This window comes from Notolepis coatsorum, assembly GCF_963971535.1.
Source record: "Notolepis coatsorum genome assembly, chromosome: 13".
Lineage (NCBI taxonomy): Eukaryota > Metazoa > Chordata > Actinopteri > Aulopiformes > Paralepididae > Notolepis > Notolepis coatsorum.
The window spans coordinates 108,124,873-108,145,044 of NC_140177.1; the positions used below are offsets into that span (position 1 = coordinate 108,124,873).

The 20,172-nt window shown below is 41.3% G+C and overlaps 1 protein-coding gene across 2 annotated transcripts in view; it reads left to right on the forward strand.

The window, feature by feature from the left end:
- Window positions 1-20,172, forward strand: part of mast3a (microtubule associated serine/threonine kinase 3a) — a 276,511-nt gene that overhangs the window by 183,680 nt on the left and 72,659 nt on the right. For both annotated transcript variants that reach the window (XM_084328022.1, XM_084328021.1), the window contains one exon: window positions 3,894-4,026. In XM_084328022.1, the coding sequence (XP_084184148.1) occupies window positions 3,894-4,026 (133 nt within the window). The remainder of the gene's footprint in view (window positions 1-3,893; window positions 4,027-20,172) is intronic.

Sequence of the window (20,172 nt, forward strand, 5' to 3'; positions counted from 1 at the left end):
CTCGTCATCACAACCTTATTCAAACTAACAGACTGAAGCTGACTCTAGATCAGTGACCAGGTACACTTGTCTTCACAACCTTATTCAAACTAACAGACTGAAGCTGACTCTAGATCAGTGACCAGGGACACTCGTCATCACAACCTTATTCAAACTAACAGACTGAAGCTGACTCTAGATCAGTGACCAGGGACACTCGTCATCACAACCTTATTCAAACTAACGGACTGAAGCTGACTCTAGATCAGTGACCAGGGACACTTGTCATCACAACCTTATTCAAACTAACAGACTGACGCTGGCTCCAGATCAGTTCTCCCACTTCGAGAGGCTTTGTGGATATGGACCCAGAGGTTCCAGAGGGACAGAAAACGTTAGTTAAAGGGGAACACCCCTCGTTTTAAGAAGTTGCATACCTGCATGTTTTCCATGTGCCTGAGCAGTGAGCACGGGTCTTTGTGAACACGATCCACATTGGAGCGAGAACCCTTACATTTGTGAAGTCACCTTGGTGTGAAATCTAGGGCTGTTCCAATAGATGGTGAATAGGGCACTACATTTCTGGGTAGGGCTGGGCGATATGGAAAAAAATCATATCGCGATAACGATATGATAATTTTATTTTATTTCTCGATATCGATAATTATCGAATTGTTATAAGTATAAAAAAAATGTAAAAAAAAAAAAAAAAACTTTTTAACAACAGATGTATGTTTATTTTGCAGCAATTCTTTGTCATTGCCGCCATCTTTAGTGTTACATCCCCTCACACTCCAGTTCTCAGGCTGCAGCTGGTTTAAAAGCTAAAGTAAACCAGCTTCTCTGCTGGCTGTGGCTCCAGAGGAGTTGAACAGTTCTGGCTCTGCTAGTTTATTTTCGATCTTTTGGCGCTTTTTTGGTGGACAAACCACCGCACATGTGCACTGTGACTCGTGACTGGAGTCTAGTTCTGCTAGCACACATAGCCTACTGTGTACAGACGGTTTCAAAATGTATTTTAAATTAGAAAGCAAACAAAATAAATGGACAAGAGAAAAAGAAATCTGAATTTGGTCAGTATTGTCATTTGGACAAGCAAAGCCATTACTTTAAGTTGCAGGCAAGAAAGACAAGTCTGTCCACTGTCTCTGGTTTTAAAACTGCCCTGTTTTTAATTTCGATATTCGATATCGATTATTAAAATATATCGCGATATTTATCGTTATCGTTATATCGCCCAGCCCTATTTCTGGGCCCCGTAAAATGTTTGTGAGCTCTTACCTCTAAATTAGGTTTACATTCTGGATCATATCTGGAGCAGTGTCTGATTTGACATCCAGAAATTCATGTTTTCAAATCACCGTTTTAAAGACTATGGTTGAGTTGGTTGGGCACATTCATAATTTAACCCTTGAACTCTGTTTTGAAATGATTTGGACAGCCCATGTATTTACTGTAAAGTTAGTCCAAATCACTTGGAGTGTAAAAAGTACTCAACCTCTACTGTCTTTAACTATGAATGAATGCGTGGGCGGCTACGTGGCGTAGTGGGCAAGGCGCTCGCCACGAATGCGGAGACGCTGGGCTCGCCTGTTCGAGCCCAGCGCTCCACATTGCTTTCAGTTTAGCTGGTCGTCCATACTAATACACATTGGCCGTATTAGGGGGTGGGAAACTGATGGGTGGGGATCGGGCGTTGTGGACAGCGACTCCTACAGGTCGGTTGGTGCGCCTGCGCAGTAGAATCAGGAAGTGTCGGGGGCAGCGTGAGCCTCCCACGCGTTACTCCTCGCCACTGAGAGATCGAGCTGCGCAGGTGAAAAGATGCGACTGCTGTTACCTCAAGTACCGGAGGGGACTTGTGCTATGTATGACTTAGTCCACATTGCAGCCGGCTTGTGGGAGGCAAGAAACAGCGTTCGTGACAGGGGAGGGTTGAATTGGATGATACGAAATTGGGATGGGAGAAAATCTAGAAAAATGGGAGAAAAAGTGGATAAAAAAAAAAAAACTATGAATGAATGCCACACTCATAACTTGTAACCATATTCAGATAATAACGTTTGAAAACATTGCTCCTCTGAAAACTTAAAAAAAAGTTCTTCTTCTGAGGCACTCCTAAAGAAAGTAGAGGTTGTTCATTTTCAGATGATGTAAACATTCACGCTGTCCTGAACTGACCATAATATAACAGAAAGTATTGTTTACCGTCTGGGTAATTTGTCTGTGTATTCGACCAAATGTACAGTACATTAATTATGTACTGCAGTAATTATACTGTTAAAGTTTACAACCTCATACGCAGAGTACATATTTCATGCCTTTAAACTCTTATGTGGTCCACCTAAATAATGTTCTCTGACCACCTGAATAAAATACTAGGTAGCAGTTTTAACGGGTATTGCCATTGAAATAGCAGACAATATAAGAAAAATATGCTGCTAATGGAGGCTTTGCACAGAATGTTTGTGTAGTTCTCTTTCTTCCAACATGGCTGACTGCAACCATTGGTAACCACGTTTGAAAGAAAACGCCAACATTTGGTGCAGTGGTAGACAAGATCCCGTAATAAAACACCCAGTAATAAAACATCTATTACATTTTTGTTGATGTATTTATCATATATCAACACATAGATAACTTGCGTCGTTTTTGCACATACAGTAGCGGCCATTGTCTCCTCCAACATGGAGGAGAAATGGGCATTCCAAACATTCTGTACAAAGCCTCTATTGCTGTCTCAATAAAGAAAACATGCTGAGGGGACCCAGAATTAGTGCTCTGTCATTAGTTAATTTTGAATGGATTGAAATGGAACTGAATTGACCCTGTCCCAGCCCACCAAACTAGGAACTGAACCAACTCCTCACAAACAATAAATACACAGAAGACCCTGTATAGGAGGGTCTGGTAAGAGCCTTACTGCAGTGACGCCTCTTTCTCCCATCCATTTATCTTATGAGAGACAGTAAGGTGGTATGGTGTCAGTTTTATTGCATTATTCTGACCTGGTCTCATTTTATTTCCAGCAAACGTGTGTTTCTCAGTTCTTACAGTCGCTCTTACACAGTTAGTAGATGAACTAGTCTCTCAGGGATTTTCACGTCATTTGCAGTAGGTGCCTAAAGGAAACGTCTAGAACAGCGGTTCCCAAACTTTTTTGGCCGTGCACCCCCTGTCACCTCCCGACCTAGCTGACGCACCCCCCAATGGGGTTCTGTTAGAAAAAATTGTTGCTGGTCTCCATGCACAGATGAAGCACACCTGCGTCAGACATGCCCGAGACATTGTTTATTATTATTATTATTAAAACATACGTTTTTTATTAAAACGTTTCTTGAATTTCATGATTTACACAGTGAAAATCCCCATTTGAAATAATGTATATTAGTTATATTTATTAGGCATAAAAAAAATTAGGTTCCTGTTGGTTGCCACGAGTAGGTAGGGAATTTATTTAATTTAATTTTTTATTTTATCTCTTCCCACGGCGACTATGGATATGGAATTTCTTTATTTAATTAAAATGTTCACGACAACATGGATGCATGTACTCTGCCAGCATGTTTAATATCCATAATACTAAAGGTTTGACTAAGATTTTTATGAAATTTTATTATTATTTTTACATTAGCCTTTTCATGTCACGCACCACCTAGAGGGCGCTCGCGCACCACAAGGGGTGCGCGCACCACAGTTTGGGAACCACTGGTCTAGAAGACTAAACATTAGTAGATGTCGGAGCACTCCAAAATAGATTTAGAAAATGACTAGGTCGTGAATGACTTGTGACATGATACCTTGGCAAATTACTATACTCTGCTTTGTGGTTGTTGTTGTTGTTGCTGTTGTACTGTCTTTTTTCTTAGCGTGAAAACGTGTAACGTCTCTGGTAATTTCTTCCTCTGCTGCAGGAGTTTGACCCAGAGGAGTTCTACCATCGTCTGGAGGCAGCGGAGGGCCAGGCCAAGGAGGGCCAGGGCATCAAGAATGACATCCCCCGATACATCATTAGCCAACTGGGACTCACCAGAGACCCCCTGGAAGGTACTGCTTTGGTTCTTTAAAAAAAAATTATTTGTTTGGACAAACTTGAATTGGAAAATTTTTATTTACATTTTGTTATTTAGCTGATGCTTTTATCCAAAGTGACTTACAAGTTCTGTACAACAGGTCAGCAGGAAGAGTACAACTCTTTCAGCTGAGTAACAATGTTTGTCAAACAGTGTTGAAACATGGGTGCTAGTCAGGGTACCTCTCCATGATACTTGGTAGGAGCGGCACGGCTCTACGCTAACCTTTTTCACTAGGGGCACAGGTGCTCCTAAATGAACAAATTTAGGAGCACACAAAGAAATTTAGGAGCACCCAAAAATATTTAGGAGCACAGTGAAAATATTTCAAGTAACAGTTTATTTTTTTTCAAAAATAAATGTATATTTGTACTGTGCGTCCATGTGTGTAAATTAGCTCTTGCTACAACCCTGCATGTTTACATTTTGTATTTTGTACTTGATGTTCATTAACATGTGCTGTCCCTATCAAATAAACTATCAAATCAAACTACTGCTACAAAAGGTTCAGTCACTTAACTTTAGCCCCTTTCATGCATACAATGCTTATGTTTTGGCTGTGTTGCTCTTCTAGAAAAATAATCCTTTCAGGGTTGCCTATTGAAATACTGTACACTTTCCTACTGTACACTTTCCTGATTAATTGAAATGGGGGACCCTGATGTAAACAAGACGAAAGTCTTTCTCTGGTCTGCATCCCCTTAATTAACACTTTGAGCGCCACGCCTGGTTTTCCGTTTTACCGGCTGAATGCCACCATCGGCGCCAATGTTAACGTTAATATCGCCTAATCTATGTTTTAAATTATGGCTATGTGTCTAATCTGCCCATCGCATTATCAAAGACTATTTTCCAGTCAGTGCTGTCAAGGCAGATTGTTTTTTTATCGCGTCGTTTCCCTTTCAGAGCAGTTAGAAAAGCCCCCGTTTTGATATAAAAAACAGCTCATTCTGGAGCATTCTATGAAAATCGTCTTTTAGTGGAATATTCCACACAACGTTGATATTCGTCGGCCTTTTTATGAATCGTTTTCAAATAAACGCTAGATGATCAATATTATACGTGCACGCAAGCACATTACGGCCGCGCACTGATAATCGCTCCGTTGATTTCCTCACAGACTTTTATAGTGAAACCGAAAGAGGACATTTCACAAAACAGCTTATAACTTCATCAAACTTACTCTGATTATCCTAACACTGATAACATAGAGTCCTTACCTGACATCAGATGTTATCCAACTGGTATATTCCAATTCCTGATCACCATTCGAAAAAATCGATACGTGTATGGATCCAACACGATACTGTAGATCTCCATGATCAACGGGGATCTGAGGTTCCAGAATGAACTGTGGTAACCCCGGCTGGATCAGTGAACTGGAAAATGTGGAGTACCGGATTTTTTTCCCCATTCATTTTCATTGAGTCCATTCCAAAATCACTTATGTCATCTGGGAGACGACAGGGGGCGCTTTTTTCCACAGTGATCGCCGGCGCCCCTCGGCTATACTCGGGTAGACTCGGGTGATGCAATAATTTTTCAGATCGCTAATAAATAAAAAGAAAAAATCAGAGAAATCTCGTGAGTGGCTAGCAACCACCTATAAAAAAACAGAGAAATCTCGTGAGTGGCACGGAAAGTGTTAACAATTGTGTGTATTGAGCTGTACTGTATTGTACCCATTCTGCAATCTGTTAATAAAGTTTTCAATCAATCAATCACACCTCCAGTACAGAAACATTGTTTGAGTTTGCGTGTCAGGTAGACCATTGATTGACAGTCGAGTCTGCCAATTACATCACATCGCTTGCACTCCGGCGCTGCAGCTGGACCCATTGCCCACCTCTGCTGTTGATAACGCTAGCCAAGTTATTATACACACAGATACACAGTGGGCCAGTGACTTTGGTGTAGGGGTGTAACAATGCATCGATCCTAAGGGGGAAATTCAACTGCATCGATTTGAAAATGTTAGAATAGATTATCGCAATTTTAATGTGTACACGTTATGTTATTGTCATGTCCGTTACAGCCAACACACAGACATACGCTACTGCATCAACGTTATGATTAACAAAGCAAGGCATTCGTTTTGTTGCATTAACGTTCTATTACTATTGCTATCGATAAATCTAGGTGTTCTAAAATCTATTGCTATTGGTAAGAGAGAGACTATAATAAGTTGGTGTCTCGGAAAACGAGAGCCCTGATCGCGGAGTTTCAGGAAGTAAACAAGAAAAATGAGAGCTTCCGATTGGTCATTTGCTTTATTTCCCATGAAACCAGTCACTTCACTCTACTGTGATTGGACCGTTGGCTTGAGTGCAATGTGGGACTTGTAGTTTTTTAACGATCTCGCAGCGGAGGAAAAAAAAAGACGAGAGAGGCTATAATCTGTATTCGCACAGCGTGCGCGTAATTGATTTTTACGGTTCGCATACAAATATTTTTAGGGGCATATGCGAGCAATTTGGTCCCACTGTAGAGCCCTGAGCGGTCGTAAAGGTAGGATGACAGTCATGCCAATGCAGAGCCTACAGCTCTCATTCCTGTGAGGGATGTGAGGAGGATCTGATGGTTGACTGTCCAAGGCTGCTTCCAGGAGAATCAGGACAGAGGAGAGGCCTTTCGCTCTTGCTGAGTGAAGAGCCTCTGACTGCTATGAGGGCTGTCTCTGTGGAGTGGCCAGTCCTGAAGCCTGACTGATTAGGGTCTAGGAGGTCGTTCTGTAATAGATAATCAGTGAGTTGGTTGGATACAGCACGTCAGCCATGGACTGGGTGTGGAACGGTGAGCAGGCGTCTTGGTGAGGGGATTGATTTGATTGATTGAAAAGTTTATTAACAGATTGCAGAATGGGTACAGTACAGTACAGCTCAATACATACAATTGTTAAGAGGATGCAGACCTGAGAGACTTTCGTCTTGTTTCCATCAGGGTCCCCCATTTTCAATTCATCATATGACACACATGACATACAGATAGACAGTACTGCTACATCTATACATTTATGACATACCAGATTTTCAAATACAGTACTGTTTGTGATACTAAAAAAATCCAGAAGAAGAGTATATACATTTGACATAGAAACTGTGCATTGGGGGAGGTTGGGTAGGTGGGGTGGGGCTGTACATTGGAGGTGGGGGGGGGGGGGGTTGGGTTGGGGGGGGGGGGACACTGTACATTGGAATACTGACATACATTTGACATGGAAACTGTACATTGGAGGAGGTTGGGTAGGTGGGGTGGGGTTGGGTGGGGCTGTACATTGGAATACTGACAAAGCCATGCTTGGTCTTTATTGTACAACTGGGTTAGGACATTTGTAGGGGCCAGTTTTGAATTGCAGTCTCCCGTAGGTGTTCTTTGAGTGTTTTTGAAGGTGGGTAGTGATTTACATTCCTTTACAGCTTTGGGTAGGGCGTTCCACATTGTTGTGGCATAATTGCGAAACGTGTTTAGTCCCTTGTTTGAGCCGAATCTGGGTTTTACATGATTTGTGGAGCTCCCTCTGGTGTTGTGATCGTGGTATTCACTGACCTTTGGGAAGTATTTTGACATATACATGGGTACCTTGGTCGTGTAGTGTATCTTGTAGACCAGGCCCATTGCAAGTTGCTGTACTCTGTTGTCTACTCTAAGCCATCCTAGGTTGGCAAAGTGTGCAGGGGTGAGGTGGGTTCTAGGAGTCAGGTCAAGCAGTAGTCTGACTAGTTTGTTTTGAGATGTTTGTAATTTGGTTTTTAGTGCCTTTGAGGTGCTTTGGTACCATGATGTGCAAGCATAGTCGTAGTACCCTTGAATGAGTGCTCCTGCCAGAGGTCTTCAGGGTATTCTTGTTTACCAGGGAGGAGATCCGGTACAAGAATCGAGTTCGTTGATTGACTTTTTTTATTACATTGGATGCCATTTTGTCACAGGAAAGATTAGCCTCTAGGATGGAACCCAGGTAGGTAATTTCATCTTTCCTTGTGACAATATTGTCACCCACTGTAACTGAGAAGCCGTCTGTTTTGCTGAGTTTGTTATTTGAACCGAAGAGAATGGACTCTGTTTTGCCCATGTGTAATGATAGTTTGTTGTCGGCGAGCCATATGCAGATTTTGCCTAGTTCCGAGCTGAGGGTTTTTTCAACCTGTAACTTGTTCTTGTCAGAGACCAGCAGGGCTGAGTCGTCCGCAAACAGGAACAAGTTGCAGTCACAAGCTGACGACATGTCATTTGCATAAATTAGGAACAGTAGTGGTCCTAGTATGCTTCCTTGTGGAACACCACAGTTCACTGTGGCGAACTGAGACGAGTCAGGAAGGTTGAAGTCACCCATTAGGAGAAAGGGGAAAAGAGCTTAGAAGCATGTCCAGCTCGTCTGGGAAGTGTTCGAGGGGACCTGGGGGGTGATTGAGAGTAACACTGGTGAGACTGAATGGACTAGAGACTGATACTGCATGATATTCAAGAGAGGAGAGTGACAGGTAGTAGGGGTGGGCGATATATCGAGTATACTCGATGTATCGCGGATTGTTCTACCCGAGATGTAGTACTGTACTATATCGCGAACATCGAGTATTTAGTTTATATGGCGCCACCCGCGCCGAGAGACACTCTCAGTGCTTTCCTCGAGAAGGGACGGCGGAGCTATAGGCTAACGTTAGTGTATTGGTCCCGAGTGTAGCAGCGACGGCGGAGCTATAGGCTAACGTTAGTGTAGTCAGGGCTGTACAGTGCGATATAATGTTGCGGTTGTAATTTCATTAGACAGACCAGCGCGGACCTTTAATAACATGTAATTTAATTGACACGAGCAATGAGCTAACGGTAGCTGCTAACCAAGGTATCCATTAGGATTATGCTAAGCTAACTAGCGATAGCTGCTAACCCTGGTAAACTGTCAAAGCGGACTCCACAAGACTAGTTTCATTCGTGAGGAAAGGGGGTGGGTTATATTGACAACGCTTGACAACAGCAGTTTAAACATAACTTCATATTTATTGGTTATTCGTTTCTGTATATCATTCAATTTCCATCTCCGTGTGTCTCCATCTCCATCTCTTCCTGTTTACATTCGAGTGTGACGTCATCACCTACGGCAGCTTAGACGATCAAAACGCAAACCTAGAACAAACCCCGAGGGGGGGGGGGGGGCTGGCTCTCTTGTTCATTCTCGCCCTCTCTCTCTCTCTCTCGCTCTCTCTCTACATTCATTGATTTAAAGTACCGGTAGCCAAACGTTACAGACAGTATAAATACTAACTGGATAGTTGATGATATAAACATTTAATTTCATTATCTGAAATATTCTAAAATCATTAAGTCTGCTATAAGCCATTATACCTTTGTGTGTGATTATTATTTTCTCACAGTAGGGTGTGTATATATATACATATATATATGTGTGTTTGGCTAAAGTGGATAGAAAACACAGTACTTTGTAAAAGTCTTAGGCACTCAAGAGTTTTTATATAAATTGTCTTAGATGTAAATAATTTTTTTTATTAGTGTGTCAGTAGACATCTTCATGGTTTAATAATGCAAACATATGTTGCAGGGACTTATTATAATCATCATATTGGCGTGACTGTATGCATCAAAGGGTTAAATCAAGCATTTTTAAGTGATTTCGAGGAAATGTCAAAATATCGCGATATATATTGTGTATCGCGATATGGTAAAAAAAAATATCGCGATATCATTTAGAGGCCATATCGCCCAGCCCTAACAGTTAGTGATATTAAGCTTGTAGTCCATGAGGGAGAGGTCAGGAGACCAGTGCCTCCACAGGGCTGTACACTGCGACGAGATGGTCGCAAATTGCGCCATAATTTTGTCCGTGCGAGTTTAAAATAATATCTGGGGGCAAGCTTGCGAGTACTGATTTCAACCCTTCATTCGCATTTCACTCCTAAATTAATCCATACAAATTGGATACAAAAGGCATGTAGATTTATAATATTTTAACTTAAAACTAGGCTACTGATATATGTCACGCTAAATCTCAGGTCAGATTGATAACTCCATAACTCATTGGTCCGCTCATCTCGACATCAAGCAGCGTCCTGCAATGTCTTTGACATTCAAAATCCAATGGGTCTCAAAATGTGTTGTTGTTATCAAATTACAACCGACCTGCAAAAATAGCAAATGCACCGTTCCGACCCCCTAAGTCATTGACCAGGTCAAGTGATTGAAGTTGCGAAATCTCTTATTTTATTTGATCACCGGGAAGGATTTATCTGACCAGTATGACCCTGTCGTTAATCAGATGATATCCATTTCCCTAATCCGTCACACGGCAACTTGGAGAGAGTTACTCTACGAAGTCACAATGCAACGCTTACTTATCCAGAGTCAAAATTCTATATAATTTTTAATAAGCCCATATTATCTACTTCTTTTTTTATGTCTCTGTGTTGAGAAGAAAGACATACGTGATCATTACCACTAGAGTTTTTACATCATAAATAATGTGTGGACGGGGCAGTGTCTCTGCCGATTCTCCTTTATCATGCAAAAATGGGTAAAGTTACAAGTGCAACATATTTTAAAGCTTACCAGGATGGTCAGAAGGATTTACACGAAGTAGTTTCCAAAAGGTTTTAATTAAAAAATACAAAAGTACAAAGAAATGCAAAATCAGGTTACAAGTACAAAAAGTTCCTCTAAAACATGTCAGAATGCAAAATCCAAAAATCTAAAATCTATCTCATAGCAAAAAAAAACTCTCTTTGTCATTTTGAGCAAATGAGCAACTGAGCTAAAAAAACAAAGCTTTGTCATGTTGACTCCACTTTGAAAAATAGACCGATTCCGTTCCTTACGGTATCGGCCGCTAGAAGAAAGTGTCTGCAAGCAATCTGAAAATCTCTAATCTGGCTGTGTTCTGGCGAGTTGGCCCTTATAAAGTCCGTCACGTCACGCCATCATCAGTACATAGTTTCCTTTTTTTTTTTTTTTTTTTTTTTTTGATATTTTTGCACAAATCTTTACATTATTTACAGAGTACCTTTTCACAGCATAATATGCAACATCCAAGATTCGCCTTTTTCATTTTTTGTGACAACATACAAAACATGCAAGAGACTCATACAAATACACTAATAACTGACATGGAAATTAAAGAAGCACTTACAAACAAAAAAAAAACATACTATACATTGTGCATATACATCCCTGATATATATAATATATATACGTCATACGTTACATGTAGACCGATCTACCTGCGAGCAGGTATGTGCTGCATCTTTTCTTTTCTGTTCTCCTTTTTTTTTTTTTTTTACGTTTCAGCTACGCCTGTGTGTGTCTCCTATATACTTGTGTATCCCCCTATGTGTCAGTGAAAGCCTATATCTCAACTATGTGTATATGTAGGTGTATGTATGTCTATTTCCTATATATGAGTATGTGCATGTATGTGTGCCCCTGACGTGTATACCTTATCCTTGTGTATATGAGTGCGTGTAAACCTATTATGTACACATATGAATATGTGTATCCTAGATACTTGTATGTGGCTATATCTGCGCACATGTGGGTGTGATAGAGACAGTGACCGCTCCATAGACACACCATCCGGACATAAAATATATGTACATATATACATAATATATTATAGAGCACATGTACCATCAGATCAAATCCCCTTTTTCATATTCATCCTTGATAATATTGTAATCCCATTTTACTCATTTGTCCTCAGATCGTTCAGTCAGGTGTAGAAAACTGTCCCATATCTCAGCGAAAATATCCTCCCTCCCTGCGACTCTATATGTCACCCTTTCATATGATGCTGTCCGAAACATTAGTTCCATCCATTCTTTAAAAGTAATATCAACAAGGGCGGTTAGGTGGTCGAGCGGAGATTGCGTTCGTCACCAGCCCCGGAGCTGAGTTGGATTTGCCTGTTCGAATCCAGCTCACAGCTCCGGGGTTGTCACCAGCTTGGCTGGCCGTCTGCACTGATACGATTGGCTGTATCAGAGGGTGGGAGAAGCTGGCGGGGTGGGTCCGGGTCGTTGTAAACAGCGACTCCTACAGTTCGGTCGGGGCGCCTGCTAAGCGCGGATTGGACGTGAGGGGGATAGTGTGGTCCTCCCACACGCTACGCCCTCTCAGTGAGAATCCGCGCTGCCAGGTGAAAAGAAGCGGTGATTGGCTGGACGTGTGTCGGAGGAAGCACGTGGTAGCCTCCACTCTCCCATATTATCTGACTGTAGGGGGTAAAGCGCAGCGACCAGGAAGGGACTGGGAATTGGCATACGACTAACATTGGGATGGGGAGAAAATCGGAGGAAAATGGAGGGAAAAAAAAAAAAAAAAGTAATATCAACAGGTGATTTCCAATGTCGTAATGCAATTCTACATCCTGATATCATGGCCATTCTATACCACATTCCCCGGTATTTAGGCAGTTTAATCCCTTTCGGTACTATACCCAAAACACATGCCATTGGGGCGTTATTTATCTTCACATTCAGGACCTTACTTAGGAATATCACAATTTGATCCCACATTTTCCGGACCTTCTCACATTCGTACAACATGTGCAGTAAAGTGCCTGTCTCCTTCTCACATCTCCAGCAGATGTCACTGTCCCTTAATTTCAGTCTGGCCAGTTTACTAGGCGTCCAATAGCTTCTGTTCAGTACTTTGTAAAAAATAAGTTGTGATTGCGCCTCCCTAGAGAATTTACTCCATTTGGATACCAGTTTCTCCCACATTTCCTCAGTAATCTCCTCACGTACATCGTTCTCCCAGCTCAATCTCAAACCCGCCAATTTGGGTGCATTGTATTCTCTTATAACATCATAAAATCTTGACGCACCGCCTTTCCTGCGCCATCCTTTATAGAATATTTCTTGAATTGCAGTAATTGGGCCGCACTTTGGTCCTCCTATTGATGACGATATACAATGTCTAATCTGTAAGAATTTATAAAAGTTTTTATTATCTATATCAAAATCCTCCTTAATATCCTCAAAAGGCAAAACCCCATCCTCCCCGGCTATATCACCTAGTACATGTATCCCCCTTTTAACCCAATCGTCCCATATGACTGATTTCTTCCCAATCTTTAGTTTCTTATTATACCATATGGAGGCTCTCGTAGTTAAGTATGGGCTATCACCAGTCATTTTGTGCGATTGATTCCAAGTTTCCCTGATAAATGCCATCAAAGGGTTTTTAAGAGGTATAGGTCTGTCTGATTGTGTCAGGAAGGATTCCAGAGATGAGGGATATATCATTTCCTCCTCCATCTTGACCCAAGCAGGTGCCTCCTCAGACGAGTGATTCAGTTTGGAGAGCTGGGAGAGCGAGAATGCATAGTGATACCAGTCTAGTTTAGGCAGGGATAAACCGCCATTTTCCTTTGCTGCATACATTTTGGCCCGTCCAAATAGCGGCCTTTTGCCCCCCCACAGATATACATTAATGACTTTGTCATACTGTCTGAGTAACTGGGTCGGGAGAGTCAGCGGCAACATATATATGATATAATTTAATTTGGGAGCTAGTATCATTTTCACTAGGTTTATCTTTCCCAGGAGGGACATATTCATTTTGGCCCAATTCTGGGTCAGAGCACTAATGTGTTCGATTATAGGGGCAATATTGGCTTGCATCAACTCTTTCAGACCTGGGATCAGCTTTATTCCTAGGTATATCAACCCTGACGGCATCCATCTGTATTGCCACCCCCTTCTGATATCAGGGGGACAACATTTAGAGAGAGGCATTGCTTCTGACTTGCTCCAGTTGATTGTGTACCCAGATATTTCGGAGAAGGACTCGATAACATTTCCAATGATCCCAACTGCTGTTCGGGGATTGCTGGATACCAATAAGATATCGTCCGCATATAAAAATAATTTATGTTCTACCTGCCCCGCTATTATCCCTTTGATGTCCTGATTAGTCCTCAGTGCGATAGCAAGTGGTTCGAGGAAAAGCGCAAACATTTGGGGAGAAAGCGGAGAACCTTGCCTCGTCCCCCGCCCTAGGTTAAAGGGCGAGGATACGATCCCGTTGGTCAATACTGATGCCATCGGATTTGTGTATAACAGTTTTACCCACCCAGTAAACGATGGACCGAACCCGAAGCGCTCTAGCGTGTGAAATAAGAATGCAAATTCCACCTTATCAAAGGCCTTTTCGGCATCCAATGAGAAGGCATCAGTACATAGTTTCCAATCATTGTACAGTACGTGTCATGTCCCTCCTTCAGTTATTTGTTACTTTGCTGTTACATATCAAATCAAGTAATTCATAAGAATACAATGCCCCTCTGACCAGGGCTGCCTTCTCTTGGCCTTCGCATTCCCGCCGTTACCTCCCCTGGCTTGGGGCCTCTCGTTCTGACTCACACTATCAGTAAGAGAAACAGACGGATCAGTACGGAACAGGCAGTAAAAATGCAGGCAGGATAGGCAAGGCCTTCTGTGGGTATCATCGCCAAGCATATCGTTCTTTTTAAGCAGAAAATTATGAAACATATAATTAATATAGCATTATATATATATATACCTTTATCCCAACAGTATATATGTTTCCATAATTATTACATGTGAAAAATAGTTTATATGGCTATATATACATACAGATATATATACATAATCATTTACATCATAATCATAATAATACTGATTCATATATCATTATAATGTATACTAGTTCTCTGCCTCCAGACTGCATGAGTTTAACTCTGCAGGCTCCTCTGTCTAGGTTAGTGCTGTGAGCTCCCTACACATTCCTGTACAGCCCAGAGGCCCCTGTCATTCTGACTCCCTTCTAGCAGAGACTGGAGCAGCCCCCTGTTTCTGCCTCCATTCTGACTACAACACTATAACATAACATTATCATTAACTGTATTCGTTTTTTTAAAGTGTATAAAGAATATACAGGTTATATAAGTTCTTACAGTTTTACACAAGTGGGAGGAAGAATATACAGACATTCCTCATAATCATATATAATAAACATAAGAACAGGATGTCATTATACAACTTGTCACTCGTTGACTTGTTGCACTTAACAGCTACTTTTGCGTATACAGTCATTATATTCCAAATAAAATAAGTCCCGAGTCGAGACTCCGTGCTGCTCCCAACGAATCCCAATAGTATGCAACTGCAGAGCCGCAGAGCAGGGGCGCTTTCAGGTCCGGTCACAGGCCCGCTCAACAGCGCCCCCCACCCAACGGCTGAATTGCCAATGGCTGGATTGGAGTATTTCACTGTGCAGGCACAGAGGCCCCGCTCTGCGGCTCTGCAGCTGCATGCTTCTCGCAAAATCCAGCTTCCAGCTCCCGCTGCCCAGCCGTCGTTATCAGAACACTACACACTAGGGCTGACCTTCGAAGCTTTTTTTGGCAATCGAAGCTTCGGGGCCGAGCTTCGATTTTAATTCGTGACTGACGCATCCAACAAGGTTTCACTCGGCTGTGTGATTTAATTCAAGGTGGATCGCTGTTGTCGTTTGAACAACTTCAGATTTCATGGGAACTACCAATCCCCCAAATCAAGAATGTTTAAGATGAATGAAGTAAGATTTTGATTATTTGAAATATGGCCTGTGTAGACTAAACTATGCACAGAATTATGTCAGTCTACAAGGTCCGGATTCTACATGGTCCGGCAATGTAGACCTTGTAGACTCCACTACAGACCAATTATCAGTGAATGTTCATGCATTTTTAAGAAGGGCAACTTCCACAAAAAAACAAAGAACTCACCAAAACATCTCAGTAGCACCTTATCTAAATGTTATATTTCATATATGGAGATTCATATTTATTTATGTATTGCATGCATTTCTACATTTTATTTCCTATTTTGTTTATTCATCCCAGTATCTTTCTTTCTTATGTGTGGAATTCTACAAGGTGCGCACACACACACACACACACACACCCCTACACACACACCTACACACACACACACACACACACACACACACACACACACACACACACACACACACACACACACACACACACACACACACACACTTACATTTAGTCATTTAGCTGACGCTTTTATCCAAAGCGACTTACAAGTTCTGTACGACAAGATGGCAAGAAGGGTACAACTCTATCAGCTGAGTAACAATGTTCATCAAAGTGTTGTGTGTTACAGTGTAGGTTAGTTTATTAGGACAAGTGCATGACAGTAAGGTTAGTCACGGTTAGATTTTTGTATTTTTTTTTTAATCATTTCAGATAATGGTTGAAGAAGTGAGTCTTTAGTCGACGGCGAAAGATTGGACGGGATTCGGCTGTCCTAACTGGGATGGGTAGTTCACACACACACACACACACACACACACACACACACACACACACACACACACACACACACACACCTACACACACACACAAATCGAAGTAAAAAATTTTTTTTTTTTAAATTATTTTTATTTTTATTTTTTTGTAAACTTCGATTTTTTTTTTAATGTTCGAAGCTTGTGCCATCGAATCGAACGTTCGAAGCTTCGAAGCATTTAAGACAGCCCTACTACACACATATCATAATGTTCACGGCAAACTGTAGTTGATCACCAGGTATGTTTTTATTAACATAGAATAATTCATATAAGAAAAACGATAGGGAAATCTCTTCCCTTTTTCCACTGGTTAAAAATTCCAGGAACTGAAATTGAAACTTGCTGTGCGCCGCAGTGATATGTGTTTATTATGAAATGACAATTGCGTGTTGACACGCCCACTGCGCGAAGCCTCCAAATAACTTTTTCCAGTTTGCACATATCTATTATCTATGACTAATTCTATCTATTTTTAGGGGCAAATGCAGTGAAATAGTCGCGCTGTGGTTACATGACGTCATTGCTATTTTAGAGCTGCTCTACCGGTTACAAGGTATAGTCAAAAGTGGATAGAAAACACAGTACTGTGTAAAAGTCTTAGGCACCCAAGAGTTTTTATATAAATTGTCTTAGATGTAAATTTTTTTTATTAGTGTGTCAGTAGACCACTCTTAGTACATTTTCATTAAATTATTTTTTTAAAGCATCTTCATGGTTTAATAATGCAAACATATGTTGCAGGGACTTATTATAATCATCATATTGGCGTGACTGTATGCATCAAAGGGTTAAATCAAGCATTTTTAAGTGCTTTAGAGGAAATGTCAAAATATCACGATATCATTTAGAGGCCATATCGCACAGCCCTACTATAATGGTAAAATTGTTATTTAAAAATGTGCCCCTAAAAAATATTATTTGCCCCTAAATTTCTCATTTAGGGGCAAGTGTGCCCCTAGTGAAAAAGCTTAGCGTACAGCCCTGCTCCACCACGTCTGATGGGTCGTGGTGTGTGAGTGAAGGTGTCTGCTGTAGATAAAGCTGCAGGCATCAAGTCAAGTCAAGAGTTTTAATTGTCACGGCATACAGGTATACAATGAAATGCGGCTGGTCTTGCCCGCGACGACGTCAAGTTATCTGGTGTTATTCAGGTCTCGGTAAGAGCCAGAAGCTGGAGGTCTTGACTATGGGCGTATGCAGTAATGAAGTCTGCTTTCCTGACTGCTGATTTTTTTTAAACACACATATAAACAAACATGACAACACACTATAAGATACACAAGCATTAATACACAGTGTATATCCAACGAAATTACCATTTATACCAATGTCTTATACAGGATATACCCCTAATACCTGTTATCTAAAAACCTACACACATATGCTCCAGCTCGAACCCCCCCCTCCCGGACCCCTCTTTGGATAGTACCTCCATTATCCCTCGCTCCTAACCAGACACTACCATTATAAGCTAGCTTTTATTCTCTCCGCCACTTTTTTTTTTTTTTTGTTTTTTTTGTTTTATATTATTTTTTAAACACACATATAAACAAACATGACAACACACGATAAGATACACAAGCATTAATATACAGTGTATATCCAACGAAATTACCATTTATACCAATGTCTTATACAGGATATACCCCTAATACCTGTTATCTAAAAACCTACACACATATGCTCCAGCTCGAACCCCCCCCTCCCGGACCCCTCTTTGGATAGTACCTCCATTATCCCTCGCTCCTAACCAGACACTACCATTATAAGCTAGCTTTTATTCTCTCCACCACTTCTAACCACATTGACATTTTGGATTCATTGAGACCCAGAATTCTTGCTGTAGATATTTCTTGATAAATCACATCGAGATATGTAAGAAACCAAACTTTCCGGCACATTTTTTCCGGTTGAAACCAGCGTGATGCGATCAGCTTTTTAGCTACTGTGATACCCGATAAAACCAATCTCTTTAGCTGTGGATATACTGCAAACTCAAAAACATCATTCAATAGTAATACAGAGGGGTGTACAGGTATATTCCAAGATACGAGTTTTGATAATTGTTGGGTCACATCTTTCCAGAATGTCTTAACTGGTGGGCAGTCCCAATACATGTGCATAAATGTCCCTTCGTCCCCATTTGTACATTGGGAGCATTTGGGGTCTTGTTTAAGACCCATTCTGTTCAGTCTTATAGGAGTCAAGTATGTCCTGTGAATATAGTTAAGATTGATTTGTTGATGGTCCGGGTTCCTTGATGTAAGTTGGACATTTGCCCAGGCTCCTTGCCAATCAAAGTCACTTTCCAGGTCTGGTATATCCCTCCTCCAGACAGAGTCTAGTTGGAGGGTTTCATACGAGGACGTTAGTAATTGATGATAAAAATCTGAAACTAAACCTCTCGATGTCTCTCTTTCATAGAAGAATTTGTGGTATCTGTGGTGTTCAATTGGTATGTCTAATGGAACACTGTGAGACTTCAAACATAGCCGTAACTGTATGTAAAAAAGCCATGTGGACTTGGTGAGATTTAGAGCTGCCCCGCGGTATTGATTATTTCCTTATCGCACAAATTTGCAAAATATTTCCTACCGCCGCGGTTTTTACCGCACGCACACAAAAAAAAAAAAAAAAAAGTTTGAATGCATTTTTTTTTTTAGTAGTAGTCTACTCTTTATAGCATATAGCCTATAGCCTGCCTCTAGTCTAAATGTCTATCTTTAGAGGATGACTTTGCAGCATGAATATTGTTTGGGATTCGGCAAGCACGCATTAGTTATTGAAAGTGAAACACGGATGCGCAGTTCACTCGGTGTCGCGGGCACCCCCCCGACCCTTTCTTATTATTATTACTATAAAGTTACTACTTTATAATAAAGGCATTCGTTTTGTGGCATTGACATTATATAGTTATGCGTTCAATAACATCAGCGTATTTACCGGACCATAGCAAGCAATACTCTATTCATATCTCAGTTCCTTTCTTTGCTCAGAGCGTGCTGACTGCTGAGTTGTCCCATTCTGCGGTCTGTTAATAACGTTTTCAATCAGACAAGTGTATAGAACGAAGGGCTTTTATTATAACATTCGTTGCAGACAGTAAAATCATTATGTCTCGTTTAGTACTCCTGAAGAGCGATGATAGTCCACTCCGGCGGAGAGTTAAAGCTAACGTTATTTGCTGTTGTGATGAACTGACATTCAGGACGTAAAAACGTGTGACGCGTCTCTCTTCTGACCAATCAGTGGTCTGCAATGTTTCACGTGACTTTTCTGGTACCCAATAGGGTCGCTTGGAACCTCGATAGACGAGTAGGGTATATCTGCAGAGCCGCAAGCCCAACGAGAGGAGGGTAAATTATTATTATTATTATAAAAACCAGCGGTGACGCGGTATTCAGCCTACTCTGCGGTGGCCGTGATGTAACAGCGATACCGCGGTAATGCGGTAATCGCGGCAGCTCTAGTGAGATTACATTTTTTGCATATTTCTCCATAACTACAAAAACCCTGTTTGTTAAAAACATCCCCTAATGAGTATGCCTTGCTCTTCCCATATAGGGAATCTTTTTTTTTTTGATCCACTTTTTCTCCCATTTTCTATATTTTCTCCCATCCCAATTTCGTATCATCCAATTCAACCCTCCCCTGTCACGAACGCTGTTTCTTGCCTCCCACAAGCCGGCTGCAGTGAGGACTAAGTCATACATAGCACAAGTCCCCTCCGGTACTTGAGGTAACAGCAGTCGCATCTTTTCACCTGCGCAGCTCGACCTCTCAGTGTCGAGGAGTA